The sequence below is a fragment of the Sinocyclocheilus anshuiensis genome, unplaced genomic scaffold (assembly GCF_001515605.1).
Source record: "Sinocyclocheilus anshuiensis isolate Anshui unplaced genomic scaffold, SAMN03320099.WGS_v1.1 scaffold1423, whole genome shotgun sequence".
Taxonomy (NCBI): domain Eukaryota; kingdom Metazoa; phylum Chordata; class Actinopteri; order Cypriniformes; family Cyprinidae; genus Sinocyclocheilus; species Sinocyclocheilus anshuiensis.
In genome coordinates this window covers 47,882-70,702 of record NW_015536552.1, presented here as the reverse complement: position 1 = coordinate 70,702, position 22,821 = coordinate 47,882, and the positions used below count along the sequence as shown (strand labels likewise).

The window sequence follows — 22,821 nt, the reverse complement described above, 5'->3', positions numbered from 1 at the left end:
TCTGGCTCATCTAATCTAATGTTAATGTTACTTATATTGATGCTGCAAACTGGCTGTGGCTACAAAGTCAGTATCACCCATGATATTACAAATGTTTAACAGTGTATATATCTTGGGTGGCCAACGTCGGTCCTGGAAAACCACAGTCCTGCAGACTTCAGCTCCAACCCTAATCAAACACACCTGAACAAACTAATCAAGGTCTAAGGGTTACTAAAAGCAGCAGGAAGGTGAGTTCCCAGGTGAAAAAGAAATATATTTAAATTGTGCTTTTTCAGACATACTTACTATATTTAAATTATACTATACTAAGTGCATATTAAATGTATTATTTTGAAACAACTTTAAGTATATTAAGTGTATTTCAAGATATGTTTAAGTTTGATTTTAATCTATTTGTAATATATTTAATATATTGAAATTGTGTTAAATTGGAACCACTTTAAGTATATTTAGTGCAATTTAAGTCTATTTCTTAAAATACATTATCCCAGTGCTGACAACACACAGCGGAATCGAGGGAGCGAGGAGCCATGATGTAGATGGTGTGGCTGCCAACATCTGGGGGCCGACCGATGTAGACAGAGCTGGTGGATCCGAAGGCGCAGATGGAGGGCTGATGGATTTATCAAGGTTGGAACAAAACTCTGCAGGACTGTGGCTCTCCAGGACTGACGTTGGCTACCCCTGGTAAATATCATGAATGCAACAGACTGATGGCTAATGACCTAGCTGGCAGATATGCAACTTAAGCATATGTAGTGATCAGCAAGTGGATATAAGTTGTTCTGGTGAGAATAGGGTCATCCAATAGCAGGTGTTGCAGAGTAGAGGCTATATGGATTAACCACATGTGACACGTTTAGGAAGCCAAAAGATAAAGTCGAGGTAAAGTCCACACCTTTGCTAAGACGTTATTTTTACACATGACCATATATATATTTGCGCCTTATTGAAACTACAGATGGCGGTCTATTTTAACAGGTCAAGTATGTTGAGGACCAATTTAAGGCCTGTGCTTGCACTAATATAATTAAACCGTATATGCAGTCTTGTAGCTGAAAAATAGTCTGTTGAGTGATTTAGTGTATGTATAAATCTAATTAGACACACTTTTAAAAGTTGGACTATTTTTGACTTAACATACCATACTAAAAAATGCAACACTCCGCAAGACGATAAAAAAAAAAAACAGAGCAAGCCTTGATGCCAAGTCTAAAGATGTCAGCCTGAATATGTATAGCTGCAACAGCTCTGCTTAAAATATACATTTATGGCCACAGCCATTCAGTATGCTAATTAAATCACTGTAACCTGTACTATTGATATACTTCTAAATATTATATACTCAAAAAAATACTTTTGCTTACCTAATTCATAAATGCCTGTGCAAAACCTTCTAATAAGATGTGGGTGGTTGCCAGGGTGCTGCTCTGTGGTTGCTAAGCTGTAAAGAGTGGGTTTTAGCATGTTACTATGTGGTTGCTAGATTGTTCTAAGTGCCTAAACCAACAAAGCCCACATTTAAGTCTCTATGATATTTAAGATAGATCCCTTCTTCATTGTTAATCTATTTAATCTATCTGCTTTGTACTTGTTTAATCACCCACCAGGCAAAAATGATCCAATTACCTATAAAACTAATAACACACCTTTTGTGGTATCATTCATTTTCTTAGCACTAACACCCAGGACAAGTTACATGCCAAACTCTAAACCTTAAGAAAAGCGTTTATTCTAAACTTTAGCAAGCACCGTTTGTAATGAATGAATAAGAACAACACTCCAGTCTCTCATGAATACGGTCGGTAATGACTGAAGCTTGAGATATACAGATGTCCATGTTCAACAGTAGAGTAGTTCAGTGAGTGGGCAGAGAGACAGACTGACAATGCCCCACTCGTTTATGCCAGCATGAGCAGCATGAGTAACATTATCTATCAAGGTCAGCTGTCTGGGCCAGGCCTCACATGGGCTAATCCCTATCACACACGCAAATACACAAACCCACGTGCATACACACACAGAGGATGGGACAGGATGGCAATGATAACATTCAACATCTATTCATGTTTAAATTACAGCTGACATCTACAGTAATTACTCTGAGAAGCTTTGCTTTTGTTGCCAGGGATTTCATTTTGGCTTTGACCTAGACTTTAAATGTGCTGAATCTTTGAGCACAGATACCCCATTGACTGTCTAGGGCAAGGATTGTTCCAAAATGACCTTTTTTCTTTTTTCAGCAGTGTCGGGGATCTTCTTTTAAACTGTAACTACAAGCTTCACATAATTTTTTAATACTTAATTTACAAGTGACTAACATTGAAGCTATTAAAATATGGCACACTTCACTATATTAATTCTATATTATAATCACACTAATAACAATTTTAAGTACACAACATTTGATGTATAGACAAGCATTTCGAGACAAACATAACCAAATGTAATGATTACTTGACAATTTGTTTGAGTCAGTTTCGTTGTTTCAGTAACCGCTTTCACTGGTTCATTCAGAGAGGTTATTCAGTAAAACATTCAACAGTCTAAGTCAAACCGCTGACCAAGATTGAAGGATTCGTTAAAAGAACATGTTCAAAAGAGTAATTTGCATTTAAATTGTACTACACCGGTTAAACGACATCTTTGTTTTGCAGTCATATGTCACTGACAAAAACTCAAGACTTGTTTTCTTGTTATTTTTCAGTCTATGCCTTTGGAAAAACACATCATATTCATTTTAGACGGCAAGCTAACTAATAACGTATTTTAAATACTCGATCTAGTGAGTATTTTACTGGTGCAATTCTAAAATAAGTGCAAGACAATCAGCGATTTTTTTTTTTTTAGACTTATATTCACATTCAAGAGACATTTGCACGCACATCATATTTTATATATGAAGCTCTCTGGAGTGAGCTCATTATCATACGAACCAATCAGAGCCGTTCAATGGCTCTGGAACCAATCTGGTTTAGTCAGTGTGTTGTTTGAATTTAAACAGAAGTAAACGCAAGGTTTTTTTTTGTTTGTTTTGTTTTTTTCATATATGATTTAAACGACATCTTTGTTTTGCAGTCATATGTCACTGACAAAAACTCAAGACTTGTTTTCTTGTTATTTTTCAGTCTATGCCTTTGGAAAAACACATCATATTCATTTTAGACGGCAAGCTAACTAATAACGTATTTTAGATCTAGGATCTAGTGAGTATTTTACTGGTGCAATTCTAAAATAAGTGCAAGACAATCAGCGATTTTTTTTTTTTTTTTTTGGCTGATTCTTAAAAGGTTGATGCCATTAACTATATGTTGTGCACCTGCAACATTTCTAATGTAACAGGTTTAAAGTTTTGAATACAGATGGAGCCTCGTTTGTACAGTTATTGCAGGGGTGCACTGAGTGTTGAGTGTACAAGTTTGAACCTAATGCATCTTTTTCAGTCAGCTGTCCAATGGCAAACTTAAACTTGATCTTGGGTGTTAAATAAAGGATATAAATATGCAGATTCACTTCAAGGTTATGACACATCCTTGCAGACATTTCCTAGACTCAACAAATGAAGATGCATTTGAACTTTTACAAGATCAACACTGTCACATTTGGCCATAATTTATACAGTCTGCAGGTAAAGTTGTTTATCTTACAGGACTATGGGCATTAGTTAACTAAGCTCAAGAGACTAGTTACTTCAGTGTTTTCTGGTTGCCTGGGTGAAGGGAGAACCTCATACCCTAGAAACACTAAGGAAGGGACTACCTTGTTATTGCAAAAAGAATATCCCCCATGGTTTACATACAGTATGTATATTATCTTAAACTGAAATAAAAACACATGAAATCAGCACAACCTATAAAGAAAGAAATAAAATAAATGTCCCTTGGTTTGGCGTGGCATAAGTGTCCAAATATTTTGGGGCCACACTGTTGCCTACTGAGAGCTAAACTTAGTGTACAACTCATGAGATACACACTTGGGTATTACATACATAATAACACTCTTCTTTTTGCCCTTGGTTTGTTGAATGACATATCACAATTTGGAAATTCGGAGCCCTAAAGGATTTACAACCATCTGACACTACAGCATCACATACCTGCTCATTATATAAAGTGTTCTTCCGTAGTCTTTCATCTTACCTTCTCTCTTCTGTTTTCTCCTTCCTCTCTCTCTGATTCTGCCCTCGGGCCCATTTCTACCTTAGGCAATGCTGAGGAGTGTTCAGATGAATCCAGGCAACAAATTAAATAACAAATCTAGTCCTATTATGGACGACAGCTACAGCGCGGGCTGCGATGACACTGTTTGGGTGCTGTGGAGCTCCAGCCAGTGAGCCTGGTGTCTGGTGCTGACATGTTTGGCTCAGACAGCGAAGGAACCTGATGATAAGGCATTGAGTGATGGAAGCAGGTGCAGTCAGGCTACCACGCGCTCATCTTATGCCATCCGCAGGTTTGTTTTTACTGCACTCGCATTCTTGTGGTCTTCAGAAATGCATTACATAATGTCAGTGTCACGTTCAGGTAAACATAGAGATCAGATTTGGCAAAATTTAGCATTACATCACTTGCTCACCAATGGATCCTCTGCAGTGAATGGGTGCCGTCAGAATCAGAATCCAAAAAAAAACCCAAAACAATAATCCACAACATGACTCCAGTCCATCAATTAACGTCTTGTGAAGTGAAAAGTTTGTAATGAACAAATTCATAATTAAAACATTTTTAATTTCAAACCGTTGTTTGAAAATATGAGTCCTCTATCAACAGTATTGCTTTCTTCAGTGAAAAAGTCATTTTGTCTGAACAAGCAAAACAATTCACAGTTGTATACAAATGTGGATTTTGATATAAAAGGACACTGGAGAAAGTTGAAATGTTTTAAAAAAGTTAAAATGTTAAAATTAAAGTTAAAATGTTATTATGAAGTGACATGTGACATGTGGCCAAGTATGGTGACCCATACTTGGAAGTACATTCACTCCCCCCACCCACAATCCCTGCCGGTACGAGACTCGAACCTGCAACCTTTGGGTTACGAGTCCGACTCTCTAACCATTAGGCCACGACTTCCCCATTATGACTTCCCCATTCGACTTCCCCATTCCCCATTATGACTAATATGATGGATTTGTTTCTTACAAACATGCTGCTTTTCACTTCACAAGATGTTAATTGATGGACTGGATTTGTTTAGATTACTTGTGGATTATTGTGATGTATTTATCAGTTGTTTGGACTCTAATTCTGATGGCACCCATTCACTGCAGAAGATCCATTGGTGAGCAAGTGATGTACAGTAATGCTACATTTCTCCAAATCTGTTCTGATGAAGAAACAAACTCATCTATATCTTGGATGGCCTGCGGGTGAGTACATTTTCAGTTTAACCATTTTGTGCAATTTTTTTTAAAGAAATATGTATCATATTTATATATATATATAAATGAATGATATGATTAACACAATTAATGAAATTATTTTTTGAAGTCAGTGTTGCATTGTGGGTAGTTCTAGAACGATCTGTTTACTAAGCACTGTCTGTGGCATTAGACCATTGGCGGCCAAAGGAGTTTTCTGTCACACAGGTAAACTGAGAATTGTTATGTCACTGTCTGTGCATCCTTAACACAACCATCCAGTACAGACAGAAAAACACATGACAACATCAGTCAGAGGGCAAGGTGATCTTCCTTTGTAACAGACACAACACAGAATCTACTGAAACAATCTGTGCCTGACAATATATTGAATGCATTGTATATAGTCCAGTCCAGTCCAAAGAAGTAGCTATCAGAGACAGATCGAGTCATTCTTTGTTTCAAACGAATCATTCTAATATTTGACTCAAAAAAAAAAACTCTTTAACTAATCCAACGTTGCCATAAGTTAGTCAAATTTTATGAATTTCGCAAAAAATTTTGAGGTTTTGTTTAGCACCAAATTACCTTAATCTGGTGCTGTTGGGAACCATTTTTAAGAGATCTATGTGAATCAAATAAAATCCCTTTCAAAACCACAATTAATCATCACCATTTAGTTGATGACATAACCACTGTAATCCAATGTATCACTATTTAAGCACAGCATCTCATCAAATTAAGGGACTCATGCTTTTCAGGTTTGCGATATCCAGCGGTACATCACATGGAAATGCACACCTCTGGGAAAGATGCACCTCTACGTTGGCTTATCATAGTGACACATGTCAAGACTTAATCAACACACGATTAATCGTCACCAGTGTAGTAGAACAGTCGATCCCATTATATCATAATCACCATCATATGATGATGTAACTCCAATATTTGTTTATAAACAAACACCTCTGATAATGTGATGGATTAGATGAGACATCTCTAAGAATACAGAACTGCTATTATGTAATATTTTTCCTTGTATTCCATATTGTCAGACAGACATTTGTTGTGTGCTTCTATAATTTGAGTTTGAGTGTGTCAACACTATAGTGAAGTTTACTCTAATAATGATATAGCCTCATAAAGAGACTCTTGAGTCAGTAAATCCCCAACAAATCCAATTATGCCTTGTTAGGGTGAAGGGGCAAACCAGCTGTCCATAGAGCTGTGTCCTCTGCAAGGCAAGAGCGTGGGGCTTGTGTTAGCCCACTGAAACAATAGATAACAGACGCTGGTCACAGACAGGGCAACCTACTTCTAAAGCTGTACTGTTACAACCTCTCATGTGCAGAAACATTACTGCGGACAGGTGGACAAAAGTAAAGATAGGCTGTTGGCATTCCGTTCATGGTTAGGGATGATCCAGGGGGCACCGGTTGATGCCAATGAAAACATTCATTCATAAACTGCCTGTCAATAATTCAGAGAGGCTGATATACTAGTGGATTATGTTGGCTTGGAAAGACAAGGGAAGCTTATATACATCCTTAAAAATAAAGGTTCATTATTGGCATTGATGGTTCCATGAAGAACCTTTAATATCCATAGAACCTTTCCATTGCACAATAGGTTCATTATGGTGCAAAAAAGTTTATTAAAGGTGCTGTATGTAATTTTTTTGAATGTACCAAAGCATAAAAATACCATAACATGTTTGCATATATTTAGGAAACATCCTAAGTTCACGTACTTGTTTCTTTGAAAAACAATGCTACTACCAGTTATTCTACTTCGAAATGTGGCTTCTGTGTCTGTTTTTGCTTTGGTCTGTGTGATTCCGCCCACTGCCAGTTTGCCCACTAGTATAATGACACCCCGGGTTGACAGTTGGTGGAAAACACAGCGTATTGCAGCCATGGAAGCCAGCAAACAAAGTAGGTCAGAGATCACAGATTCTACCTGACCTAAAACGTCTCAGCATCCATCTAAAAAAAGCTCTATGAACAGAGGCATAGTAAAATGTCTCCCTCGGTAGAAACTGCGGTCTAGGGGCACCTAGATCAGTCCGAAAGGGCACTTTAGCGTCGGCGATTAAAGGGGCAGGGGCTCAAGCCTATATGGCATAGTTGTAAAAAATACCCTTTTGGAACCTTTATTTTTAAGACTGTAATTAGGAAATTGTGCCCTGTTTTGTATTTATGCTGATTGCTAAAGCTTGCACACTTATGCTAGTGTGAGTGTGTAAACACTGGCCAGTTTTGTCATGTAAATCAAGTGTGTAGGGTGATACCTGCTGCTCTCTGACACAACCGAGGTGAATTGCCGGGTTTAATTTGGAGTATCCAATATCATCAGGAGCGCGGTAAGCTCCCATAAGAAACATTATCAGGTGAGGAGTTCATCTCGATAATGGCTATATCATCAACGCACACTCGGCTGGAGGTCTAGGGCCTGCCAACACTTAGTTTATCAGACACCAAATGCAAATAAGTCAACATACCCCATATGAAAATAAGATGCGTATGAGATTGATATTTCAACAACCTTGCTGTTTTGAACTCGCTGCTTATTAGTATATTGAAGATGAAGTTTGTAGTTTCTAGCAGCATACATAATTGCAATCTGCCTGTTTAAACTGAACTGTTTTCTGAAGATATAGCTAACTCAGACAGAATCTGTTTTTGCATTACACTTTTCTGTTTTCCAATTGTTTTTCATTGTAAATACACTCCAGCTCCTCGCTTTTGTTGCGAAGAGTCTTGTGCATAACACAGCATTCTAAAAGCATGGCTCTCAAGTTCAATTTCTAAGTAGTTTAACTTTAAAAAACTTGCTTTTTTTCATTTCACTGCCCTACATCTCACTTTTTTGCATTCCATTGTTTTTAATGGAAACATGCACTAGGCCGTTTACTCACATCTTTTGCAGTAGTTCAACTTTTAAAAAATGTGTTTCTTAAAGGGCCAACACATTTTTGCATTCCACTGAGCTGCTTTTGCATTGTTTTTTTTTATCTGTCGTTCAACTTTTTTTTCAAATGTGTTGCTGCTTGTTTTTGTTTTTTTTTTCATTCCACTACCATGCATCTCATATTTTTTCATTCTACTCCACATTGTTTTTCTATGTAAACTTGCTAGATGGACGTATTTGACCATTGTGCTTGAGTTTTTTGTCTTTTTACAGTATCTTGCACAAGACATGGCATTCTAAAAAACTCTTTTCTATGTAAACTTGTGCTAAACAGATGCTATCCAGATGCATTTTCATTCCACTGTCCTGCATCTTGCGTTCTGTGTGAATGACCGCTAAAGGCTTCTTTCTCAAATAATGTTTAATTATTAATAATGATTCATAATGTTTTGCAGTATAAATCACAAATATTTTAATAACTATATTATAGCAGATATTTTTTTTGCTGTTTTTGGATGGCTCTTGAAACCATAAATCCCTGTTTGGTGCCTTACAACTTAGGATAGTTGCTATTAAAAGGTTTGAGAAATGCATTATAGTATTTTCATAGTCACTCACGAAAAAGTCTTTAAACCTAATCTTAACAATACTATATATACAAATTAAAAAAATAACTGATTTTCACATTCATTTATTAATAGTGTGACATAAATCTTCTCAGGCTTAAATTAGAAAAAATATTTAGCTGTAAGTACAGATGGACGGTATGTTCCTCGCACAAACTGGAGCTAATGATAGTTCAGATGTGCCACATTCAGTGAATCTCTCCTGCAGTCAAAGGAATGTTGGGAACACAACACCTCCACTAAAAGAATTGAAACCAGCACCAGTCCATCGTTCCAAAGCGGCAGCTGTTTCCATGGCAGCGTAACTTGTTGAGCAGAAGTGGACTCTCTCTCAGAAACTCAGTTGCCTCAAGGTCTTCACTGCCTCTCACTCTGATTGAAATGAGCTCCTTCAGAAAACAATTTTTTACGTATTAAAGTGATGCACTGTGAGGATCTTTTTCAGACTGAAAGCAAATACGCACATTATCTTGTAATACTCATTAAAAAAAATTAAAAATCAGTCTAACACTGAATCCATGACTAATCTTAAGCAATTCATTGCCCGATTCCTCTCACACAGCATCTATTCTACAAGCAAAGAAAGAAATAGTCACTCAAGACGAGAACATCTTCAAAAAGTCATAGATTTCACAGTTCAAGTTCTGAGAGTCTGTAGTGTATTTTACATTAAAGGAATAGATCTTTCAAACTTAAAATTATATCATCATTTATTCACCCTCATGTCATTCCAAACCTGTTTAACTTTATTCTTCCACAAAAGGAGATGTTCATGCAGGACGTTCATGCTGCTCTTTTTTGCATGTATGGAAGTGAATGGTGACCAGGGACTGTCAAGCTTCAAAATGACAACAAACTCCATAAAAGTTATAAAAATGTGTCAATCAGCAATCAGGCAGATTGCTGAATCTGAAAACAGGAGGACGTTATTCTCTCTACAACAGAACAGGTCAGCCATTATGCAAAATGCAACCAGTGTTCCTGTTTTACATGTACAGTACAGCAACAAACGTCACCAACCTGTCATCCACAAAACATATTAATGACAGTATTTTTTTTAAAACAGATGAAGGAGTTGTAGTATGTAGGCAGAAACAGGTACCCACAGTTTCATAACATCAGATTGTAAGTGCTTTATGGGTTTGCATCAGAGTTGTGGTATCTGCCAAAGCTCCAGGATACTGGACTGGTAAAAAAGTAACTGAGAAAGGGCTGTGCTAAAAAAAAAAAAAAAAAAAAAGGGGTAGGCTATGGGTACCAATCAAACACTTCTCCATTTGCCATTGATCCAACAAACAGATACTGCCCCAAACTCATGCTTTGGATGAGTCAGTGTTTTTATGTTGTCCATGCATGTAAGCTTGGTAGACCTTATTTTAACACTGAATAAAGCTTCAGATTTCATTTTTTTTTTAAAGCCAACAGGATCAGAGGTTTATGTATGTGCACATAGTGCTGCATGAAGTTATGACATCCTTTTGGACAATGCATTAAAGTGCACCTACCTTTTTCACCAAAGGAAGGCTAATGTTCTTCTCCTTCATGAGTGTCTCTAGCTTCTTCCTCACAGCTTTTCTGTTCGAAGCAAAAAATATCTATGCTTTAGGAAATGCTGTAAGTAAAAAAACATATATTTTAAAAAACGGTGTAGGATTTACTCTGAAACAATTTTCACACAGAACTTGCTGTACATTTCACAAAAAAAACAGCAATAACACATTGAATTAAATATTGTTTTGAAAATTCATAATAAATATTTATTTGTATAGGTTCTATAAATTGTATGAATTTTATTTATATTTTTTAATTACATACATGAATATGTATATAAATTGTTAAACTAAACATATACACCGGCAGTTATTAGTGCTGGAGGCTTTACTGCAAGCCTCTAGTGACCCCAGCTGGTTAAAAACATATTTATTCGTATAGCCTGTACATTATTTTTCTACAGATTTGTTTTCAACACACTCTTTATATAGCAACATAACATATAAGCCTTTTCAGATTGTGTAACTTGCACAACTTTATGCAAATACCAAAAAAAAAAAAAAAAGGTAAACGAAAGATGGAAGAATGCTGTATAATAAACTACACAACAAACTACAACACAATTAGATGTTTCTACTTACTTTTTGTCCATAGTCAGTTCACTAGCTCTCATTTAACAGGGTGTACGAAAATCCATCCACTTCTGACCATATTCTTCAGATCCTGTCTATATGATGGAGAAGTGTGTACTGTAGTAAACGGGTGAAAGTGAAACTGATGAGGGCGGCAGGCAGGGGGCGCGCCTCCCACCCACGTGTTTCATCTTGTTGTGGTGGTCGACGTAACCATGGCGACAATTTTACAATGCCTGAATATTTCTGGAATTATTAAACTGTTTATTAAAGGCACAGTCAATTAAAACTAAATAATAATAATAATAAAACTTGTTTTGTACTTTTGACGATTTGTACGACTTGTACGCCTATGATTTATATTGTTTTACCATACAAATATCCATTAAAATAATAAATATGAATCATTGCATGTTTATGATCTAAACAAAGAGTGAAATAAACCATTTCAATATTCATAATGTGGAAAATATTTATATCTATTTTTATGACTGTCCCTTCCATTACAACCAACAAAGTTTTCTAAAAAGTTAATGTAGGCCTATGTGTTTGCAACAGTGTCCGTGAAAAGCTTGAGAATTATAAGAGACATAATGAGTGAAAAAAAAAAAAAACATGTATATTCATATTTTATTACATACACGTCATTTTCATTCAAGCTGTGATTTTGTCAAATTATGCAAAAGGTGTGAAAATGTTATGTTGATATTATATTATGTATTTATGATACATAAAGGCAATTTTACTCCAAACATATTTTAAATGGCATTTTCATCACATTAAACAATGTGTCACTTGAGATGTGTTGGAAATAATAAGATGTGGTGGCAATGCTCATGATTTTTAGACAAAATGACAGAATTCTTCTGGGATGCATGCACTTATTTTAAAATATTGAATACAATATCAATAACAATCAAAGCATTTACATTTTACATTTCTGTTGTAGGCTTTTTTGAAGCTCAGGCCACATGATGATGTGATGATGTCCTCATATTTTCCTCGTGAGGATTAGAGATGCCGTGCGTGATTTAGGCTTCAAGAGACAAAGAGCTCAACAAATGTGTCACTCTACCTGTAACTGATACAGCATGCATCTTTAATACAGGTCTTGTATATGTAACAGAGAACAAATCCTGTATTCACGGGATTTGAATCCAGTGCTTGTGCTTCTCATGCTTCTGCTCAATGACAACAGTATCCCATCCTAAATGATACAGTGACACAAAATACTCAACTATTAATATTAAACTATTGCAGCAGCACGGAAGGGATTGATATGGACAATATAGGTCCACAACGGCTATTATACCTGGCAAATAACCTAGATTTTAACATTTAGAAACATCCATAAACATATTGGACAGTATATATTACATTTAAAAATTAAATTAAATTAAATTAAAATTAAATTTAGTCATTTAGCAGACGCTTTTATCCAAAGCGACTTACAAATGAGGACAATATATATAATATATATAAAAATCTCTCTCTCTTTTTCTTTTTTCATTGTTTGCACACTCATTGAACATATTAATGAAACAGTGGTCATTTGTGGAGAAATAAAGTTTTGAATGCATGTTGAGAATGATTAAAAAAAAAAAAACATGACCAATGATCAATTAAGGAAATAACCTAATTATAGCCTACATTATTAATTATAATATTTTATCTGATAAACATGTTAGCTAATTTTTTACATGCAGTGGACACACAAAGCACTATGCTTGCTTGTATTTAGGTGAAAATGAACAGCTGCATATGCAAGATAACATAACTTGCATATTAACATATTTCATCAGTGGATGCTTATAGGCCTACATTTTTTAGGAATGAGGAGGAGAGGATTGATTGGAGTATACGAAGAATGAACAACATCAAATTAAAATAACAAACCTATATTAAGATATTTACACCGTTGCACCACAGATACGACGCTTAATATGCTTATGGCACAAATGAAAAGTTTCTGTTGTTTTCTTCTATTCTATTCTCTGTTGAACGAAGCACTTTCAACAAATAAAATTTAGCTGACTTTTGGCCTGCATGTTGGTCTGAAATACTGCATAATAATTATTGTGAAAATAATTTAAAAATTAAATTACGGGCAGGCTACAACAATACACGGTTCTCATTTCGTGTGGAATCTGTTGTTACTAATCTTAAACTAGCGGATCAGCTGACAGCTAGCATCGGAGTAAAACAAGTGGCGGTACGTAGGAAGTGTCTTGCAAGCAAATAATATTGGACAATTTACTGGAAAATGCACGAATAATAGCCGTATAATTCTGCTACACCTGATTTTCAAATATATTTCAGATAGTATGTTGTGGTTTCGTCGTCTAGCACGAGCTCGTTTCCTAGCGCTCAGTTTATTCAAGTGATGATGTGAGCTGTTGTTGAATAGCATGTGCTATTCACATAATTGAAATGGTGTGCTTATTTTTATGAGCGGATATTTACGTCCATATTCTGTATTTGTCTAACGAAATTTCTGGCTATATAACATCACAATGGTTTGTTATTTTGTTTGTTTGTTATTGGAGTTATCTATTCCAGTGCATCTTTGCAGAACTATGGCTGCGTCTCAACATCTAGGGAGCTACCCTTCTTATAGACAGCATTCATAATAATAATGCTTAATCATGTCTGTATTTGTCGTCTATTGTATAGGCTAAATCCATTATTTTTTATGTCTGTCTTCTGAATACAGGTCAAGATGAGGAAAAATAAAGGGAAAACCAATACAATCGAAAAGGAGTTTGTGTTTGAGTTTAAGGCAGGACAACATCACTGTATTCTCAAAGTACCACTTCAGTTCCCTCTCAAAGAAAATGTCAGTGATCTTCATGGGCGGATCATGCTGCTTCATAAAATCCCCTGTTTTGTAGAAAATGGTAATGTATTAACATTTATTTGAGTATGTATATGATCAGATTCAACCCTCAGTATTACACATTCTCTTACTTTTCTCCATTGATTTTAGACTTGAAAAACAGACTGGTTAGTTTCATAGAGAGGGAAACATTAGTAGATTATGACCGGGAGGCAGAAGCAGCCCTGCAGAGACTCACTAATGGAGAGGTCGACATCAACAAACTTACAAATTCATGGGCCAAGGCCTATTCTGAGGTAAGAGCACAGTCTCAATTTAAATGGTTAAATTATTTTGTATCATTGCATTCCTCTTAGACATCACCATTTTTATATACATTAGAAATTTTGAAGGTTCATCCAATTTTTTTATTAAAAATGTAAATTTTAAAATATTTAATTGTATATGTAATTATTATAATATATACTACATATTACATAATTCAATGCAATATAATGTGATAAACAATATATAATAATTAATTATTTTCATGTGTAATCTCTTAATAAAGACTGCTTTATATTATATGCTGTTGAGTTCAGACTTTTTGGGGGAAAACAACCTACTAATGTCATACTGCACATTAACATTAAGAAATGTATTTTACAATTGGAAGAAATTCCACACTTCAGTTTTTAATTCTAAATGAATTTCTATTTAGTATGTCAATAGTCAAGTCACACTTACTTACATAGTGCTTTATACAATAATAGTTTCAAAGCAGCTTCACATTAATTAAACAGGAAAATAACTGTTAATGTTGTAAAAAATCACCACTTATGAAACAAATTGAATTTAAGCTGCAAAGCAGCTCTACAGAAGATAATAGTCATTTTTAGTCAGCTCAATTTAGTTCAGTGTTGTTTCAATTCAGTTCAGTAACTGTCAATGTTCAGCAGTTATGAAATGAGTTTAATTCAGCTATAAGCAGCTCTACAGAAGGCAATTGTCATTATTTAGTTCAAGTCAGTTCAAATTTTGTTCTCAGTGCCATTATATCGATAATATTACTTGATTTGAATAGTCTTTTATACCAATAAATCACTCTGACTCTGCCCACACAAGAAATTTCTTTGAAACTGAATATCTGTCCTAATTCCACATCTAAGGTCAGCCTGACCATCTGCATTAGCACTTCAAAGTATTGCAGTTTAAATTCTGCTTCTACTTGCTCCAGCGAACTTATAAAAAGAAAGCAGAATCCGCCCCCTCCTTTTCCTGTGAAGCGCTGTTGGCTCACAGCTATACATACAGAATAACCATTAACATTTTACAGCAGCCGTACACAAATACACATGGATGCTCTCCAATCTGTTTCAAGCTCATCAAATGGCCTTTTAACGACCACCTGGTTGTTTGCGTTAAAAGATTCTTATGTTTTTATTTAGAGCAGTAATTAAGCTTCCAGGATGTTCTGTGTATTCCGAGTGTGAGGGCAAAAGTTAATCTGAAAGTATTAAAATAAGTGTACAACCTATGCTTTTATTTCCAAAAAAACATCAAGATTTAAAAATAACAATAAACAAAAACATTGAAGTAAATCAATTTATTTAGTTCCAGCAGTCGACTAGCTGGTGCAGAACGAGTACTCAGCTAGTCGATTGCTCTTGTGCATCTCTGGTAAATCTCTCTTTTGTATAATTTCTGTGTGTAGACTACACTGGAACACGCCCGTCCTGAAGAACCCAGCTGGGACGAGGATTTTGCCAGTGTCTATCATGAACTGATCCACTCCCCGGCCTCAGAGACTCTTCTCAACCTGGAGCACAGTTACTTTGTCAGTGTCTCTGAGCTCATCAGCGAGAGAGACATGGAGCTCAAGAAACTTCAGGAGAGGTTTGTGTGGGAGGTTGTTATGAGATGGAATTCTGTTTTATGAGAAAAAATGCCAGGGAGTGTAATTTGGATAATGAGCTCCCAACATAAATGCAGAATAATACCATACTGAGTAATCAGCAAAAGGTAAAAAATAATTGCAAATTATTGCAGATGGCGTTCTTTAATTTGTGTACTTTTTAAAAAATAAAATTATGTTATTAATTGTTCAAACAAAAAATATTTGACATTTATACTATAATAATACATACAACAGAGTTCAAAAGTTTATGGTCGGTTATATTTTTTTTGTTTTTTGTTACTATCACTGTAATTATTTGATCAGAAATACGGTAATATTGTGAAATATTAGTTACATTTAAAATAACTGTTTTCTGTTTTAGTGTTATTTTTTTAATGTAATTTATTCCTGTGACGCAAAGCTGAATTTCAGCAGCCATAAATACAGTCTTCAGTGTCACATGATCCTTCAGAAATCATTCTTATATGCTTATATTTCTAATTAATTTCTTATTAAACATTTCTTCATCAATGTTGAAAACAGTTGTGCAGCTTAATGTTAATCTTTTTTTTAATTCTTAATTATTAAATTATTATATACTATTATTATAGATTATAGATTTTATTAGTCATCAAAAACACAAATGGAAATATAGGAATTATGTAGTGGCGGGGAATGTTAAACAAATCAGAATTATCTTACGTTTAAGCTTCTTCATGAGAAACATGTCCAAAATGTCCAAACTTTTGACTCCTACTATAAATGTATATGAAATAGTTAAATTTGTCTTTACAGACAGGCTGTTGAGATGGACAAAGTCATGCAAGAGCTGGGAAAGACCTTGTGTGACCAGGATGTGAATACCGTTGCTGCCCAACACTTTGATGCCCAGCAAGTAAGACCAATCTGACAGTCAGATTGAAACTAACAATTATTCAGAATGACTCCTGACTCTTCTTTTTGGACTTTTTGTGATGGGAAGGTGCTGGAGAACAAGTGGGCCAGTGAACTGAAACAAGTCACGGGTATCCAGAAACAAGAGTATCAGGAGTGGGTGATGAAGCTCCACCGGGACCTACAGAACCCCAACAACAGTACAATAAAGTGAGTGAAAGAGAAAGCTTTAAAGATACTGATGGAATTGAGTTGATCAATGATTGTTCTGGGAAGTGAATAGTAGTGGGATTCGGACACAGAGGAGCAGAAAGTAAGATATTCCTCATGTTATCACTCAAGAAATCCTGCTTAGAGATTTCATTCAGTTTCATTCAAATGTGAATGATCTTGCCACCACATTAGATGCAGTTTCAGTTCTGATTACATTTTACGACATCCCTGCTTTGACACATGAGTGAATAGTGTTACACTTGAGCCAACAGCAAAACAACTGTATTTATCATCGTGATTGATGGATGCCGAAGAACTTCAGAAGTTGAGCCTGTTATTTGTGTTTCAGCGAGGAGATCAAGGTGCAGCCGGGTCAGCTGGGGGATGCAGGGGAAGCGGGGGCCCGGCTCTTCGAGGAGCAGCGACAGCTGGAGGAAAGCTTCACCATCCACTTAGGTATGGTGTTTCATTGGAAACATTGGCTGCTACAAAGCGGTGCATAAAAATACCCGCATACAATCAACTGCCACGGTAATTTGCGCCCACTTCCAATGTGTTTTCAATCTGTCTCTCAAGCTCTCAAGCTCTGTCCACTTGTAGTGGACATGTTCCACAAATGTTTGACAACCAGAAATTGTCCAAATGCATTTTTATCTCTCTTTTTTTTTACAGCAATGTTTGATAGTTTGTTATACAGTACAATGACATTCATACATTTTTAGTATTGGCTAAAGGGTCCAAATATTTTTGGGGCCACTCTACATAAATTTGTTGAGGATGCACAGATTTTAAAATTCTGTGCAATAACATAATTAAAATAGAAAAATCTGTATTATTTAAGCTAAATACATTTTTAAAAAGACACTAAAAACTTAAATCAGTCATTTTAAATACATGCATTTAGGCATCACAATATTATAATGGACTGTATAAGAAATGGACAATAATTTTGAGATTTGCTAAAGATTGCATTTAAAAGTATTAAACTATCAGTGTAAATACATATTGACTAAAAGGTTTACTAAGTGCGTGTTAAATGACGACAAAGGTAATCTAAATGTAAAAATGAAGGAAATGCACAAATAAATATCCAATATCGACTAGTATACAGTACCCTTCAGAAGTCTGGGTCAGTGCATTTGTTTTTAGAAATTAATACTTGTATTCAGCAAGGACACATTCAATTGATCCAAATTGGCATTAAAGACATTTATTTATATTTTTATTTCAAACAAATGCTGTAAGTTTCAGCTTTCTGCTCATCAAAGAAAAAAATGTACTGTGGTTGATGTGGTAGAATGATATTAAAGTCATATTAGAATGACTGCTGAAAATTCATCTCTGTCATCACAGGAATTAATTGCATTTTAAGTATATTCACATAGGAAACAGTTCAGTTAAACTATAATAATATTTTACAATACTGCTATTTTTATCAAATAAAAGGTAGCCTTGGTGTGCATGGGCATAAGAGGCCTCTATCAAAAACACAAAACAAACCTACTGTATATAGGTAGTGTATATTGAATATGTAATTACATCAAACTATATATCATTTTTACATAAACAAAATATAATGGATACAAATAGATATAGTGGTTTGATATACTTTTAGGGGCTCAGCTGAAGACCATGCACAATCTACGTCTGGTGCGATCTGATGTTCTGGATTTTTGTAAGCACCATCGTCACAGCAGCAGCGGGGTGAAGTTACGGCGACTGCAGACCGCACTCTCTCTGTACTCCACATCGCTTTGTGGTCTGGTGCTGCTGGTCGACAACAGAGTCAACTCATACAGCGGCATCAAGAGAGGTATCATATCTAATTTGTAGCATTTTGTTGCAACGATCAACAGAAGTCAGAATCTAAAGGATTTGGCAACTAACGTAAACAACAACATTTCCAATTGTTCCTATGACATCAGACTTTGCAACAGTGTCTCAGGAGTGTACAGACTTCCACTTCCCCAGAGTGGATGAGCAGCTGGACATCATCCAGCAGGTGGTGCTGTATGCACGAGCTCAGCGCAGCAGCAAGCAGAGAGAGCAGCCTGGTGAGTGACACAACAACTGTGTGTGTTTGTGTCCATCCAAAACCAGCACCTCTGCATTGCACCATCACATATCCGACTTCAGTCCTACCGCGAGGAAGTGTCCAGTTTCATATGACAGGGACTAGCTACAATGAAACGCGATACACATTTTTTCAAGATGCACAAATGTTTTGCCAGAAAATGGAATGTTCTCATACAGTTTTGCATTTTGCAAGTAACTTTGTATTACTTTGTATTATTTTTGTAATAACTGTTATATATCTAATGAACACTGTTACATAACTTTGATTGAAAGAGAACACATATTATCATAATATTATCTTTTAGAGTTTTTTTAAAGTCATTTATGGTGAAATGAACCACTGAGATTCAAATTTTATTGTGTGGTAATTATATATTTATATATATATATATATATATATATATATTCACATTATTACTATTTTTACTGTATTTTTGTTCAAATAAATCTGGCCTTAGTGATAAAAAAAAAAAGGTTTTGAAAGACACCTGGAGATATATATGTCCAGGTCACATTTGACACCAAAATCAAAAGGAAATAATATGAAATACATTTTTGTTTTGCATAAAATAAGCATATTTTAAGACTGTTAAGATGTTAAATGTTTTTTTTAATTGATATATTTTTTATTTATTTTTAAGCACATCCTCCCACTAATTCACAGCAGCCTGCTTTTCTTATTATTAAAATGTAAGTTTTTTTTTGTAAGATTTTTAAAATTTTTTAAATCGTTAATTAAATTCATGTATTTTTTGTAGAAAATGTTCTGCCTTTTTTTGAATATGACAATTAAGCACATTTTCCTCCTTGTAAATTAAGTTGTAAATGTATTCATGCATTATTTATATATATTTTTTATGTATTTTATTATTATGCATTTGTTGCTCTGACTTTAATGTGTGCTGATTTGAATTTTTTTAAAGAAGTGTCCAGACAGTAATAAATCTAATGAATGGTCATTGTGGAAAATAATCATAAATACAAAGTTACAAACTTACATGTGAAGTATAACATATTTGAATATATTACACTAATACACTTCTTGAATTTGTTTTATAGAAATGCCAAGAAATGGAGGAAGTGAAGACAAAAATAAGATCATAGACAGAAATTCCTCCAATATCTTCCCAGGTAATTAAAACATTGTCTCATGCCTTTAGCGCTCTGTTTGATTAGTCATAACACTGAAGGATGCTGTGCTCTCTTTCTCTTCAGGTGAATTCTACATCACACGCCATTCAAACCTGTCTGAGGTTCATATTGTGTTTCACCTCTGTGTGGATGATAATGTGCGCTCTGGAAACATCACAGCCCGGGACCCAGCCATCATGGGCCTGAGAAACATCCTGAAGGTCTGCTGCACCCATGACGTCACCACCATCACCATCCCACTGCTGCTGGTGCATGACATGTCAGAGGTAAGAGTAGATGCATGATCCTTCACTACAGAAACATTTTTATTGTTGAACTGTTTTGTATACATTTACAAACAGGGACTTTTGTTAACATTCTGAGCTTTTGAGTTGTTACACACAATTCTGATCTGTAAAAATGTTAGTTGAGGACATTGCCAATATCGTAGGGTGTTCAAAAACCCAACCAAGCCTCAACTTTCTATTACTGGAATCTATAACAATCTACATTCTAAGGGTGTTCCAGAGTTTTCTTCTGCCAACTACCATCATTTAAATGTTTTTGTTTTTTTGTGGGAAATGTTGAGCATTTGGCCTTTACGTTGGCATCTAGTTCTAGAACAGGCAAACAAACAGCCAAACACAACATTCCAGTTCCAGCTTAACCACCTGTGTCACGCTACATATCATCTGATATATTTGCCCTCAAGAAGCTAAAGGCATTTTATTCACTTGTGCTCTGCGTTTCTATTATTCAGTATGCATTTCTATAATCCTTGAAAATATTGCATCATTGTGCACACTTAATTACTGTAAATTATTTACAAGACAAAAATGTGATCTGGCTTGCATTGATGTGTGGCAAATAAAAAGGACATGATATCTTTTAGAAAGAAATTCTATACTACTTTGAGGTTATTAAAATGAATAAATAGAAAGAAAGAAAGAAAGAAAGAAAAGAAAATATCTTTTTAAATGCTAGAGTAAATTTAGATATTACAACATTATAATTTTAATATATAACATTATAATTTAAAGAATAATTTTAAGTTAGTGTAACATGACAGCAAAGGTAATTAAAAAAAAAAACAGGAAAAGAGCATTTTATTGCAAGCATGCAATTAAATATCTAATATCGGCCGGTATATAACCAGCGTTTGACATATAAATGAAATAGTGGACGATAACCAATATTTTGTGTCCTGATTAAATGGAACTCTTTAACTTTAGGTTCAAACCAGATTAATTTGTCTTTTTTGAGTTGGATGCTCAACCTCAAAACTCTGTCGTCTAATTTAGAAATGGTCTATTTTGGATCAGGCCGTGTGGACCGACCAGTTCTGGGTAAATGAAAGCCTCAATCACAGCCTCTCTGACCACAGGCCGATGTTGAGGAATGTTCAGTGTTCAGGAAATGTTTTTCATCTGAACAGGAACTGTGTGTTCTCCCAGCCAAAATGCCAAGGATGGTTTTAAGCCAAGGTCTTAAGCTCTATTCGGACAAGATTTGTTTTAGGACGTATGTCTGTAAAATAATTGTTACTGTGGACATCTGTAATGTTTATCATCAAATGTCTGTAGAAAACGGCAAGATTGTTCTGAGTACTATATTTATATGTATCTGTAACACATAAATGACCACATGATCACAAAATCATATTTATCTGTGGTGTTTAATTAGGCAGGAAATGTTAAACGTATGGCTTTATTAGGAGTAAATTAATTCATTTTTTATGTAAGTATTATGTCGTATTAAAGAACAACGTGAAATTTATTGTAGATCTGAATATTCCTGTATGAGAAGTTGTAGTTCTTCACCTTGTGTAAATGTTTCTCTACAAGGAGTAGTTTGGTGCATTTGAATCCTGGTTACCCACATGGTTAAATATTATCTCAGTCACTGACTTTTTTTTCTGTCCCTTCCTCATCTGTACAGGAGATGACTATTCCCTGGTGCTTGAAACGAGCTGAGCTGGTCTTCAAGTGTGTGAAAGGTGGGCAAGCAAAGAGCTCATATGTAAAACATGCAAAACCTGTCACTGATGATCCATATTTTATATCAATATAATACATTTTTTTATATTCTGATTATTATTGTCCTTAATGTTGGTTTTAAATGCAGTGGATTCTATTTTAGGAACATAATAGTTCTAATACTTGGTTGTAAAATATTTGTAGTTAAAAAGATTCCCATCCTGGTTGGCTAGTCATGTAAAACCAGCCTTAATGTGAATATTTTCCCTATAGTAATAAATATCTTTATTATAGTTTTTAATATACTATTCATTATCTATTTTTTATGCTATTTTATAGAATGTTATATTATCATTTACATATTATTTGGAAAAGAATTCTAAAAGTAACTTTCCAAGTTCACCTCTCTAAAGGATAAAGTATATAACAAATAAATAAATAAGAAAATAGAGAGTTGAAAATTAAACTAAATTATTTAATTTTTAAGGTCAATATGAGTAGTTTAATCAATCAGTTTTGTCCATTATTTTTTCACATTTACATGCCTACCATTTCAAATAGGTCATTTTCTCCATCATCTCAACATGAACACAAGGATTTAAGTCTTCTTTGGCTTTTCCAGGTTTTATGATGGAAATGGCCTCCTGGGATGGAGGAATCTCACGGACTGTCCAGTTCCTTGTTCCCCAGGTACTTTTTGGCCTCACTGACAGTACAACAATGTCTTTTTTTTTATCTAATAAGTGACTATTGAGGAAATGCACCGTTTATTTACTGACAGTGGAATAAATGATATAT

General features: G+C 35.0%; 1 protein-coding gene across 3 annotated transcripts in view; it reads left to right on the top strand.

Annotated features, from left to right (window-relative positions):
- The first annotated feature begins 13,168 nt into the window (after positions 1-13,168).
- Positions 13,169-22,821, top strand: part of LOC107700900 (protein C12orf4 homolog) — an 11,493-nt gene continuing 1,840 nt past the window's right edge. Inside the window, exons 1-13 of one of the 3 annotated variants that reach the window (XM_016502752.1) lie at positions 13,169-13,233; positions 13,735-13,918; positions 14,008-14,153; positions 15,551-15,732; positions 16,529-16,628; positions 16,716-16,837; positions 17,190-17,296; positions 18,456-18,653; positions 18,766-18,894; positions 19,976-20,047; positions 20,132-20,334; positions 21,986-22,043; positions 22,646-22,713. In XM_016502752.1, the coding sequence (XP_016358238.1) occupies positions 13,741-13,918; positions 14,008-14,153; positions 15,551-15,732; positions 16,529-16,628; positions 16,716-16,837; positions 17,190-17,296; positions 18,456-18,653; positions 18,766-18,894; positions 19,976-20,047; positions 20,132-20,334; positions 21,986-22,043; positions 22,646-22,713 (1,563 nt within the window). In that variant the 5' untranslated portion in view covers positions 13,169-13,233; positions 13,735-13,740. The other 2 variants (XM_016502762.1, XM_016502743.1) reach the window with 2 other exon arrangements.